The sequence below is a fragment of the Centruroides sculpturatus genome, unplaced genomic scaffold (assembly GCF_000671375.1).
Source record: "Centruroides sculpturatus isolate CEXI.00-Female unplaced genomic scaffold, Cexi_2.0 scaffold242, whole genome shotgun sequence".
Taxonomy (NCBI): Eukaryota; Metazoa; Arthropoda; class Arachnida; order Scorpiones; family Buthidae; genus Centruroides; species Centruroides sculpturatus.
In genome coordinates, this window is record NW_019384574.1 from 657,375 (window position 1) to 670,783 (window position 13,409).

General features: G+C 28.5%; 2 protein-coding genes across 6 annotated transcripts in view; one reads left to right on the forward strand and one right to left on the reverse strand.

Annotated features, from left to right (window-relative positions):
- LOC111624293 (ribosome biogenesis protein WDR12 homolog) overlaps positions 1–1,613 on the forward strand; it is a 30,898-nt gene extending 29,285 nt beyond the window's left edge. The window contains exon 11 of the mRNA XM_023367103.1: positions 1,492–1,613. Within this exon, the coding sequence (XP_023222871.1) occupies positions 1,492–1,524 (33 nt within the window). The 3' untranslated portion in view covers positions 1,525–1,613. The remainder of the gene's footprint in view (positions 1–1,491) is intronic.
- Positions 1,614–2,927: 1,314 nt separating this feature from the next.
- Positions 2,928–13,382, reverse strand: LOC111624267 (zinc finger imprinted 3-like). 5 transcript variants are annotated; one of them, XM_023367076.1, is made up of 5 exons: positions 13,321–13,382; positions 10,320–10,484; positions 7,200–7,832; positions 4,262–4,456; positions 2,928–3,805 (listed from the first exon to the last, which is right to left on the reverse strand). In XM_023367076.1, exons 2-5 carry the CDS (start codon positions 10,437–10,439, stop codon positions 3,053–3,055), a joined length of 1,701 nt encoding a protein of 566 aa, XP_023222844.1. In that variant the 5' UTR covers positions 10,440–10,484; positions 13,321–13,382; the 3' UTR covers positions 2,928–3,052. The 5 variants fall into 5 exon arrangements, with proteins under 5 accessions (XP_023222844.1, XP_023222849.1, XP_023222848.1 ...); XM_023367081.1 differs by lacking the exon at positions 13,321–13,382 and adding an exon at positions 13,267–13,280; XM_023367080.1 differs by lacking the exon at positions 13,321–13,382 and adding an exon at positions 13,139–13,161.
- Between the last annotated feature and the right edge of the window lie 27 nt (positions 13,383–13,409).

A 13,409-nucleotide genomic window follows, 5' to 3' on the forward strand; every position in this document is an offset into this window, starting at 1 on the left:
AAAATTATTGGATCGCTTTTGAATAGACTTTTTAATTTTTATTTTTGTTACATTATTTTTATGCACCCTTGATACTTATATTTACACTTCACTGATCTGAAGAATGAATTTTAGTGCATTTATGTAAAATATTTTATAACTTCTATGACCTATTCAATTTTTAAAAAAAATTTAATAATTAATGAAAGAATTGATTTAAGCTTTGGTTTTTTTTATTTGAAACTTTATTACTGCTATTTTATTTTTGAATTCAAATTTATTATTTTTGTAATTTTTCATTATTATTTTTTTTAAATTACTTTCTGAAAAAATTTTATAATTATAAATTTGTTTTAATAATTATAAATTAATACTGTTCTGCTGTGGCATGCCATCCATGGAAGCTGTGGAAGCACACTTCCCTTGTATTTTTCTAAAATATAAATACATATTGTGTGATTATTTTCATATTTTAACGTACTTTGAATTACTTAAAATTAATATTTTATTACATTTTGTATTTTATTACAAATTTCTATATATGTGAAAAACAAGGATAAGCAAAGATTGCTATTGTATATTCGAATATAAATTCGTATAGCCATATTTTCAATGGAAGCACTGTATTGTCAAATACAGGATAGCTCCATGGAAAAATATTTGAATCATATAAAGCAGCCAGATTACAGGCATTTGTGCATATGCTTTACAGAGCAACCTCACATGGTTTAGCTTGTGGATGATACACACCAAAATATCATATAATGCTTCCAACAATTCTATCAATTAGCCACTCGCAGGGAGCTATTTGACTAAGTGCATTGTTTTAAAATTTAAAAAGTAAAGATTTTATTTTTATGTATGTTTCTTTACAAAGCTATATTTAATTATAATTATATTGACAGATTTTCAGACATAAAATCTTTAAAATTTTTATTACTTTTAGATGTTAATAATTTTAAATATTATTTAAATTTTCTGAAGCAAGTTTTAATTCTTTAAGTAAATTTTATGGAGAATTTTTTGATTTATCTAAATTATNTATTATTGTAATTTGTTATCACCGGGTAGTGCTCACTGCGGAACCCGGCATGTACCATTGTGTGCGTTAATAAAGAAAAATGAATGAATGAATGTATAGTATATATGTCAAGCATTCGTAAGCTTGTGTCTGATTCGCAGTACACAGACGTTATTAGCACCTCTACAAGCCATTTTTAAGCCGCTATTCATTTAATTTAAGTATTTCACATATATATAATAAATGTGAAAAAATGTAAAATTAAAAGAGATTATTAAAATAGTAAGTTTTTTTATGCTTCTATGACAAACTTTTTGGTGGGGGGGTCAATGTGAGGTTTCAAAAAGTTGTAGGGGGTCAATGATCAAAAAAGTTTGGCGACCCCTGGACTAAATTCATTCTTGTATACATCAATAACAATTGAAGTTCTGGAATTAATATTAAGCATTGTGTAATCTTCAAATTAATCAAGGTTTAAATTGTATTTTTAGGTGGAAGTTACCAAAGGAGAAGGAAACAGTTGATCTTGAAGTCCGTGATTTGAAAATATAATTTATGGAAAGATCTTATTTGTAAATTTAATAAAATTCCAATAAAATAATCTTTAGTATTATTGATATTTTTCTATTGATTTTTAATTTGGGAAAAAAGAATGTCTTTATCATAGATTACATTATTTTATATTTAATATATGTAAATAAACTGTTTTTATGAATGTTTATCCAGTAAATATATCCATTGTGGTATTCCATAAAAGGAAAGAAGAGTTGGAAATGGACTCCTAGATATAATATTTAAACTGAAAAAAAATTTTTGATTGTATCCAGACTTGGTCTTATCATTTTATTGGTGTTATGATCCAGTTTTCTATCACTGGCAGGCTTCAGTTCAATGGAAAAATTCTGTAACATGATATTCGAATGAAGAACAAATTTTAAAAAATATGCTATGTTCTTGTGTGGATCAGGGAGTGATGATAAAGCTCTTGAAAAACATTTAATTGAACTGAATAATTGCTTTCTAGAAACTTTTAAGCACATTATAAAATAAACTTATACAATGATATTTTTAATTTAGTGTGTTAGCATTTAACTTAAATACTAGTTGCTGCTCAAAATAAACATATTACTGTATTTACTGGCATGTAAGACGAGATTTTTATTCATTTTTCACTGCTTCAAAAACCTAGGTCGTCCTATACATGCAAACAAAGGATTTTGCAATAATTTATCCGAACTTACCCTTTTTCTTTTATCTCATGAGAGAAAAAAGATAGTTGATTGGTAAGGTGACATCTGAAAATGTATTATTATAAAAGCAAAGCCACATTAGACTACAACAAGTGTAATTTGGTCATTATTCTATAGTATGGAGGCACATAAACCTCAATCTAAATGTACAAATTAATATATGCATATCACAGTTCAGAGAGAATTTTCACTTCAAATTTCAAAGTAGCTGTATTTTGAGCTAATCGAATTGCTTTACATATAAATCTCATATTACTGGCTGCAAAAAATAATAGTTATGAACTAACAGGGTTTCCCATACTACTCAATAATATATTTACAAAACGATTGGGGTTTATTGGTGCAAAAGCCTTTTGGCCATATATCACAAAATGTGGATTATAATGTAAATTCTTTTGTGACTTACCAATCTTGAATATTGCAAATAAAAAAAAGACAAACTAGAGAGACTGTTATATATTTTTACATAGTTATAGATCTGTAAACTCCAATAAAATTGAATACAGCTAAGTTATTCAAAGGGATATATATGTATGTGTATATTTAAAACACTTTTATCATATTTAACTTCTTAGAAGACAATTAAAATTGGAAAATTTATAAAAGATTTTGATCAAATTAGAAAATTATAACTCCACTTACTCTTGTCTAGGTCAAATTAAAAATAAAACACAAAATACTGTTTCTAATAATAATTTTACTATCCCAATCCACAAGAATTATCAATTCATACAAATCTAATTTAATATATAATCAACTTCCAATAGAATCAAAATAGATGTTTCTTTTCATTATTTAACAATTAGTACTGACCTGTATCACTGGTCAGATATAACAGTGCAGTGGCTGTTTCTGGTACGTGTCCCAAAGTGCTCGTTGCTGTTGGATCGAATCCTGCAGCAATATATTCCGTGGTGGCTGTCAATGTAGATGAGGCATCATTTGCTACACTTGTTAGAGCTACAACTGTAGTAGTATCATCTACATTTGCATCTGCCGAACCTTCCTTTTCTTTGACAGTCCTGTCTATGTGAATCTTCTGATGACGTTTCATGGCATATTGAGTGTTAAATCTTTTGTCACATATGTGACAAGAAAATGCTCGAGGATTTTTGTGTATGGACAACACGTGCTTTCTCTGCACGGAACGAGTTTTAAAAGATGCACCACATATTTCACACAAAAAAGAACGAGTGGTGGAGTGTACTGCCCTGTGCTCGTATAAATGAGAATGGGAACGAAATACTTTCTCACAAATGTCACATTTTATGTTAGTATCTACCTGCTTTTCATTGTCGGAATGCGTGATATGATGCTGACGCAGTGCATCTCCTCGTTTAAAAGCTTTTCCACACAGATGACATAAATATGGTCTTTGATTACCATGAACATTATTCATATGACGAATATAATGCTCTTTTCTTTTGGTGCTGTAGCAACATTTATCACATCTATGTAAAGGTGACAAAAGATCCTTTACCTTATGCGTCTGCTGATGACGATCAAAGTAATATTGTCGAGATGTTTTATATGGACAGTGTGAACATTCCCACACCTTTCAAAATAAAAAAAAAACAAATTTATTTAGTTTAAATGTGATATTTAAATACAATTCAATATTTTTAATATAAACATTATATTGGTGTGTAAAATACTAAAATAATCAATTAATAAAATAACAAGAAACTTTTGGATTGCAGTTATGCCTAAACAAATTATACTTGTTTTTTTTTCCTCTCAAAAATTACTTTGTCAGACTTTATTGTATAGACATAATGATAAATAATCAAGCATTTATAAGAAATTTAATAATAACTGAATTGAATTTTATCTGCATCTATACAGTATATAGTATAGTGTATAATACTATGAATAACTTGGTAAACTTCCTCAATCCCTAATTATTTTTCAATCTCTAAACTTTGATCACATGTCACATATTAAAACAGTCCAAAACACTATAAAATCTATAAGAAACTGTTAAATATCTACGAAATTTAAGATACAATACCTCTGCTTGTTTTCTCTCTTCATATCTATTGTGTCTTTGTCTGACATGCCGCATCAGAAACTTAGCATTATCAGTCTGATATCTGCACTGCTTGCATCTGTGAACGAAAGTACTATGAAAGGTCTGATGTCTTCTTAGATGTCCCAATCTTATTGTGGTAAAGGGACATTTGTTGCATTTATACAACGATGAAACCTGAGGAGTATAGAGACAAAAAATATATTTTTAAAATAAAAAAGATGTATCAATACTCCAATATATCTGATTTTGACAAATTATTAAATTATTTACTATTTTTACTATTGAAATTTTATTTTATAAGTAATATAAACAGTTTTACCTTTCATCTTAAGTTAATAATATAATATTTAACAAATGTATAGAATAAAAAACATTAAAATTTAATATTTACAACTTGTAAACTTCTAAGAATAAAAAACCAAAGTATACAAGCAAAATTTTTGTAGCATAATTTTATTCAAATAAAACTTAAAATTATGCTACAATTATATAAAAATTTAACAGAAAGGTGTATAAATATTTTTCTATTGAGATATTTCTTGGATACAATTTTCATGAGAATGTAAATATATTAGAAATGAAACTATACAATAGTAATCTCTTCCATTCCACATACAAATTTGGTCTGACTACTGGGATGCAATTAATACAATATGTACACACATGCACACAATATTCGATGATCATGACATTTGTAATATTTGCTATAGGACTGTATGACAGTTATTTAATTAAATATAAGGATGGGTCAATAAATAACCAGCCAAAAGCAACAGCATGGCTGGTTGTCCTGGCTAGTTATTTACTGATCCACTCTTACATTTAATTATACCGTGTTTCCCCGAAAATAAGACATCCGCAGAAAATAAGACCTAGCAGAGATTTTGCTGAATTGTGAAATATAAGACCTCCCCCTGAAAGTAAGACCTAGCGAAGTTTTTTCTTAGTTGTAACGGTCATCGACAGATGGTTGAAAGTGGCCGTTGGCTTTTTGAAAGTACAGCCACTGATTGGTCAGCAGACAATTACGCCACACGGCATGATTTGCATAAGACTATGGCTTGGAAATCACAGATTTGCATAACGTTACGGCTGGTGATGGCTAATTGGTCGGCCGGGAATCACGCCACATGACATTTGCATAGTGCTACGGTTCAGTAAGCACTAATTGGTCATCGAGTCCGATGTTGATGCTATAAAAAGATGACAGTTTGACACCCCGGATATACGTCACTCTCGTCTAAGTTCGACTTGGAATTTTTTTTGTTCAATAATAAATGTGAATTCTTCTTCCTGGAAAAATAAGACATTCCTTGAAAATAAGACCTAGCGCATTTTTCAGAGCAAAAATTAATATAAGACACTGTCTTATTTTCGGGGAAACACAGTATAATTGCTAGAAAATACTAAAACTTGGGCTATAATTAGACTAAACACATAATTTAATAGTTAAATTTTTATTAAAAGAGTCATTGTCAAATGACAATGTACACTTAATTGTGTTACATTGTTGTTGAAAATTAATGTGACCAGGCTGATCCCAGTCTATTTGCCACTCTAGACACAATACAAATTGTCATTTCTCAACTAAACACAAATCTAACATTTAAAGAAGAAAAAGTAAGCCATTAGCTCCTGTCATCATATACTGTATATCAGGGATGGGCAAACCTGCGGCCCACGTCACATAAAATATGAATAAATATATCAATTTCCCAGCTTAAGGAAGCATGCAGCAAAAATTCAAACATTATTTTCTACAACTTATGCATGTAAATAGTTTTTCCCACAATGAATTTAATAAAAATTAAAACAAGAAATCAGCTAACAAATCAAAACTAATTTAAATTTAAATTTAATTTAATCTAAACTCAAATCAAAACTAATTTAAAACTAGCGGCAGTGACTAATATTTAACCAAATATTTTTTATATATTATGCTTAAATCAGTTCCAGAAGCTAAATTAAATATACCTATGCTAATTTATAATTATACATGAATAAATAATTGTGATTTACCGGCATTTTTTCCTCTTTTCTCTTGTATGCGGTCCGTGTCAGTTCAAAAGTTTTGAAATGCGGCCCTTACATAGAAAAAGGTTGCTCATCCCTGATATATATGATAATAAGGATAAACAATAAAATTAAAACCATATTAAGACATTATTTTAGGCCAAGTCAAATTAACTACACTACTTTGGTTGAAGTTCCAAATCCAGAAAAAGACTTTACACTCTTTGAAATCATCACTAAGAGTATGATTCATGGATTGTATGTCACCTTCATTAGTTATTATATAATGTTTACTTATATAATAATGCATTAAACTTAAATGATCACAAAATATCAAGGAGATAAAATAAGATGTCCAGGTCTCATGGTTGCCTACATTTTAATTGCAGGATCCTAGAGATTAACTAGAAAAAATTTGGTCTACATCAGTCAAAGGGTTCAGAACTTCAGGATGATATAAAAAGTCTTACAAACTTTAAAGATATGTCAGGAATATATAGCCACAAACATTATCTGAGTGTTCTAATAAACATGTTGTGTACCTTATTTGCATGATTTGTCCTGCACTCTGGTACAATTTTCTGCTATATGTTCCTAAGTAAAATTGGTTTGTTTTTGTATTCTGACCTGCCTTTAAAGTTTGTCTAAGACCTTTTGAATCATCCTGTATATAGGAAACATACAGATAATGTTCTATTTTACATACATATAATTTATTGAATGACTTTATAACTTATTTTGCATGTTATTGTCCTGATGAAAATTATAGTAATGAATAAAATAGACAACTTCAAACTCACCAACTGGATACTAAATACTTCATTCATTGCAACTTATCAAGGATGTACATCTTTAAAAAATTTGATGACATATTTGTTCAAACTTAAAAATTAAAATAATTTACCTTTTTATGAATTGCACTATGCTTGGCAAAATGACTGCTTCGCTTTGTTTTGAAAGAACACAAATCACAGAAATATTTATATGGTGAGGATTTCTCATAATTCTTCTTTTTATTTTCCATATTTAATGTTTCTGAAGTGTTGTTCTCTTCATTATTAATAGTCCTGGAAGCTCTAGAATTTAAATTATCATTTAAGTCTTGCTCAGTTTGATATACACTACTTGCCTGATTGTCATTCATTTTTGAGCATTGCTTTAAATTTGTTTTCTTAAATCTGTACATTGATTTTTGAGTATTTGATTTTTCTTTTTCTTGTCTGAAGTTCAAAACATCGGAAGTTTGTTTTGATACATCAATACCATCTGTATTTTTATTTATTAAAATATTGAGATCATTCATCGTAGTGCTTTCATTGTTGAAATATTTTGTATTTTCAGAAAGATAATATTGTAATTTGCTATAAGCTTCAATAATGTCTTCTAAGTTTCCGTAAAGGGAATGATGAGTACTTCCGTTCTCTAACTCAATTCCAAGTTTTGCTGATATAGAATACTTCTGCAGAATGTCTCGTATGTCCATTGGTAACATTTTGATTACTTCAGCAGTCAGAGTTGCTTTTACTTCCGAAAATACCTAATTAATTATAACAATAAAGAAAACAAATTTAATAAATAAAATTTTATTTAGATATCGAAAAAATATAATTTACAATCAATTAATATATCAATCTTTCATTTACTTTGCCTCTTTTACAGACAGAAATAAAATAAATAAGATATTTCTATAACTAAATGCGACTTTTTACCTTTTTATTAGTGCAAAGTCAATGATATTTGGAATTTAAATTAATATTTTGAAAATGTATCCAAATAAAACATTAACTTCTTTAAAATGAAGCAGTCTTGAAATTAGTATCTGAAGTCATCAACTCCAACTCTAGCTCCTTGATTTTTAAATCCATCTTCATAAAAGCTCAATATATATTAACTAGCTGCAAGGACCCGCTTCGCTGGGTTTTTATTTGTTCGTACATTTGTATGTAATATAGTTTTTTATATATATAAAAGACTGTTTTTCTAAGTAATCTAGAATCTAGCTGCAAGGACCCGCTTCGCTGGGTTTTTAAAAAGTAACGATAGTGAAGATTAAGATAATTACATTATAGCCAATCTTACCCATTTTCACAGAATGCAAGAATTAGGTCCCCCGTTTCCAGACTAATTAGAGACCTGGTCCCGATTCTATTTCTGAATGTCTCCTGTTCACGTCCGGTCAAACGAACTATTTTCAACGTTTCTGGAACGTTTACAATCGTTCTATAATCGAACCAATATTCGAATTTTATGTTCGAATTTAATTCGAACAAATTCGAACAAAACATTCGAAATAGAAAGCCACTTTCAACCACTTTCAGCCTCATATCTCCCGCACCCTTATAGCTATCGAGACGCAACCACCCCTATGCACGAATGGAGACTTGGGGCTACCACCACATACAAACACCATTCACGTGCGATGTGTAGTTTTGGCGAAAAAGTGAAATATAGGGACATACATGTCCATTTTTATATATATATATATAGATATATATATAGATATATATATATAGATATAGATATAGATAATACCAAACTTACTATGATGATACTACAAGTATAAGACATTTCATCACTACCACAGGAATTATCATCTTACACATTACACTTACAACCAATATTTAATTGTAAGTCTGTAATTTAAATATAAGTTTAAGTTTATATCAAGATTGGAGTCAGAAATGGTGCATTTTTCCAACTCCAACTGACACCATGCAAAATTGTTCTAACTCTGACTTCACAACCATGATTAAAATATTAACATAACTATAATAAAACTTAAATTCCTTTCCTGAAAAATATGAAAAACAAACTATAAATGTTGTTTGGTTCATAATGCAGTAACATATTGTTTTAATGTTTACCTTACAGAAATGAGGTGGGCATTCAATATTTGTTTTATAGAAATCAGTACAGTAAACTTGCAATATTTACAAGATTGTAATGGAATATACCAATATCTAATTTTCCTATCAATGCACATCATAAGTGTTGACTGCCTATTTTCGTTAACTTGATATATTTTCTATTTACAGTTTAATACAGTCTTCCAAAACTATGCTATCATTTTAAATTACTGTAGATATCATAATTATTATCTGAGAACTATGCAATATATATGATGTTAATCAATAGAGTAAATGTTCAAGTTTCATCTACTATCTGCATTCAAACATCTTTTTGTCTGTTGCTTCTAGGAAGTGCCATAAACAAAAATGGCAAATCTGCAACAGAGAAAGCATTTTGTGTTCAGCAGCTTGCAAAGTTGGAATCAGTCATCACATTGCATAATGATGACTGATTCAACAGGCAATTTCAAAGTGATCTACCATGTAAGACAAATATTATTTTTACACAATAATGACTGATTCCATGTTTGCAGACTGCAGAAAACACAAAATGCCTTCTCTGTTGTGAAAGTGCCACTTTTATTTACGGCACTTCCTAAAAGCAATAGACAAAAAGATATTTGAATGCAGATGGAAGATGAAAATCAAACAGTTACTCTATCGATTGGTGTACAATGAATACTGTTCAGATAATAATTAAAATAATTACAGTAGTTTAAAATGGTAGCATTTCTTTTTGGAAGACCTATACTAAGAGTTTTTCCTATTTTATTCTAGACTTTTTTCCATTTTGGTTATGTATTTGTCTTGCAAACCACTACTGTACTGTATTGTAATGCAACAGTTAATTAAGCACATTCTTAACCTTTGTCTGTACAGATTATACACTTGAATACTAATGATAATATTGTAAATTCAAATTTAGAATGTCAAAGATAAAAATCATTTGTGTAAGACATGAATTATAAGAAAATCACTACAGATAGCTTGCTAAATTTTAAAACTTCACTTAAAAATTATTGTTATTTCATAAATATATATCTAACAAGTAGATAATGTGCTTTGCTGTTACTATAAATGTTGATGTTATCATCATTACTTAAAATTCATTTGTTTTGATATTTTTAATCTCTGTAACAACATTCATAAATGCAAAAAGAAACAAAATATGTTACCTGATAAGCTCCAACTGACACACGGGACAGTGCCGAAACATTTGCCAAAATATCAACAAGTGGCTGTTGACCAATGTTTCCAACATTAACAATATCACAATATATAGTTGAACATGACATTATATAAAACAGTTTCAATGTTTACAATTGCTTATAACTTAAAATCTGAAAAAAGAAAAATGATAAAGATTAGCATTATTTAAAAATAAAAATAGTTTAAATATATATTTTAATGAAACGTTTTAATAGTATATTACTACATTACTGTAACTAAATAATTTATACAGAAAATTTAATAATTTAACAAAATAATTTTATATTCAATATTAAAACAAATTTACATTTTAAATATAAATAGTATATTTACAAAAAGTTATTTTTTCATTATTTGTATAAGGTTAATATAATATTAATCATATTAAATGTACGAATCCTAATACAACTAGAAAGTAAAATTAAGCATATTACACTACATTGTAATTTTGCAAGATTCTAAGCATAATTATTTAAAAATAATTAAACAAACAGAAACAAAACACAATAAAAGATTGTGAAATTGCTGGAATTTAAAGGTTGTGTATTTTTATTGTGTAATTATTTCATAATCAATAAATTATCTTTGGCTATAAATACACTCAGTAGTAAACCCAGAAATTTAGCAAGGGGTGCAACTAAAAACATTGCATCCCATTTAATTAATTATGAAATGTTGTTCAAATAAAACTGCAATACATGAATTATGCATTACCATATATGTTACTTTATATGTTAATTACAACAATTAAACGTATTATATGAATATTAATCACATGAAATCACCAAACAAATCACTCACACAAGTTTGATCATTAGTTTCATATGAATGTGAAAAGGGAAAATCATATTTTATTACATTACACAGAGGCAGATTTAACAGCGAGCGTGCCAGCACGTGCCCTGGGCCCCAATCTCTGAAGAGCCCTGCAAAACCCAAACTTTACACTTTTTCCTGATGTCACCAAGTTTGGTTACATATGTGCAATTTTAATTACACAGAGGTTTACAATCAGTAGTAAAATTTGAATATAATATGATATTCAAATAGTACATAATATTTTTTATTTACTTAAAAATATAGTTAACATGTATTTTTATTTTCCCTGTGTCTATTTTTTAAGGGGCCCAATATTTTCTTATGTGCAAGGGGCCTCAACTGACCTTAATCCATCTCTGACATTACTGAATGTTTGAAACTGTATTCTATGGTTTAAATTTCTACATATTGGCAAGAGGCTTTAGTTTAATTTTACACTTACATATATACAAATTTCAACTGTTAAAAAAAAAGGATATTAGTATCAGGAGGGGAAATTGCTCCCTTGCATCTCCCTGGCACTCAAAATCAGCTGTTATGTAGAAATATATTCATAAACAATAGTTTTTATCTGATTATATTCTTTGCATCTCAACAATTACATAGATATATCTTTAAAGGTGTCATTTATTCTTTTATTTGAATCGGCTGATTAAAAATTTTAGACATGTCACTGTTTATCAATAATTATATCTTATTTTGTGATTTGAACTCTGACCAAAGCTATAGAGCACTGTCCAAATAACAATCTCCACTAAAATGTGATAAATACAAATATCTTTATCCTCAGCAAGAACTGTCTGTCAAATTATGAATAAGTATGATTTATCCTTTTGCTTCCATTTCATTTTTATTATTTTTAAATTACAATGTGACCAGAGTTCAGACACTGTTATTTTCTAGGAATTATCACATCCAATCCATAGACTCCAAAAATACTAGACAATCGATAACTTTATTTTACCCAGATTGCATTTCGGAAATTACAATATTTCCCTCCTCAGTGGGCTTTCTTTCGTACAAGCTGAACAAGGCACAAACACTTTTTCAATACTCTAGTAAATATACAACAAATACATTAAATTTACAATTATACAACTGCTAAAAATTTTTTAAATGTTTCTCACACAATTTTTCAATATTCCAATCTTTTTTTTTTTTTTTTTTTTACTAATTTCCATAATAAAATCATTTTTTCCTATTTTTTAAAAAAACATTATTGTTTAAATTCTTTAAAAAATTAACCTAATTATATTATCAATTATTGCAGTACCTGTATTCTTTTCCTAACCATACATATTATCCACAGTCCTTGTCGTCATTACCTTCATTTGTTATTTTTCAGTAGGAGGAGGAGTGTCGGTGAATGAGGTGAAAGATAACAAATGAAAGTGATTTAAAACTAGAGTATTGAAAAAGTGTCGTTTGTGCATCGTTTAGCTTGTACGAAAGAAAGCCCACCGAGGAGGAAAATATTGTAATTTCCATAATGCAATCTAGGTAAAATAAAGTTGTTGATTGTCTAGTATTTTTGGAGTCTGTGGATGTGATAATTCCTTGAAAATAACAGTGTATGAACTGGTCACATATTGTAATTTATGAATAACTAATTCATTAACAACTTTATCAGTTGTTCCTATCCATTTTGTTAATGTTATTCAGAGATGCTAAACCCTTGAGTAATATCAGAATGTATTGTTTACAAACCAAAACACCATTACAAAATGGATGCATAATGTACTGTACAGTATAGTACATTCAATACAATACAGAATGTACATTCAACGATAACAAAAATATATAGATTTAATATATTTTTTGAAAGAATTGCATCTCCATAACAACAGACACAAACATTTGTTCCTTAAGCTTGTTTACCAATTACTGAAGGTTTTACAAGAGACGTAAATAAATAGCACGTTACTAATGAAATGGATTAATATTTAAATTAATCCATTTCACTTACGTATCGATATAATGTGACGACACAGATCGACCATTGACTAAATAGATACAAGAAATGTCAAAAATTCTAGAATTATGCAATTTTATTCTGTATTAAATGTTAATAAAGTAATTAAAACGAATGCTAACATATCAAATTTAAGATTATAAATTTGAATGACAAAACAAATGCTATACGTCTACCTCAATAGTTCCATAAACGAATACTAGACGGCGCGCTATTTTCTAAAATCCCGAAATTCGACTGCCATTTTTTTTTTATTTCTTAATTT

Excerpts from the sequence above, each read along its gene's own strand:
- LOC111624267 (XM_023367076.1), bottom strand. The coding sequence starts at position 10,439 with ATGTCATGTTCAACTATATATTGTGATATTGTTAATGTTGGAAACATT. Across the intron at positions 7,833-10,319 it reads TGTCAGTTGGAGCTTATCAG|GTATTTTCGGAAGTAAAAGC; the intron begins GTAACATATTTT and ends ATAATTAATTAG. Across the intron at positions 3,806-4,261 it reads AAGAGAGAAAACAAGCAGAG|GTGTGGGAATGTTCACACTG; the intron begins GTATTGTATCTT and ends TTATTTTGAAAG.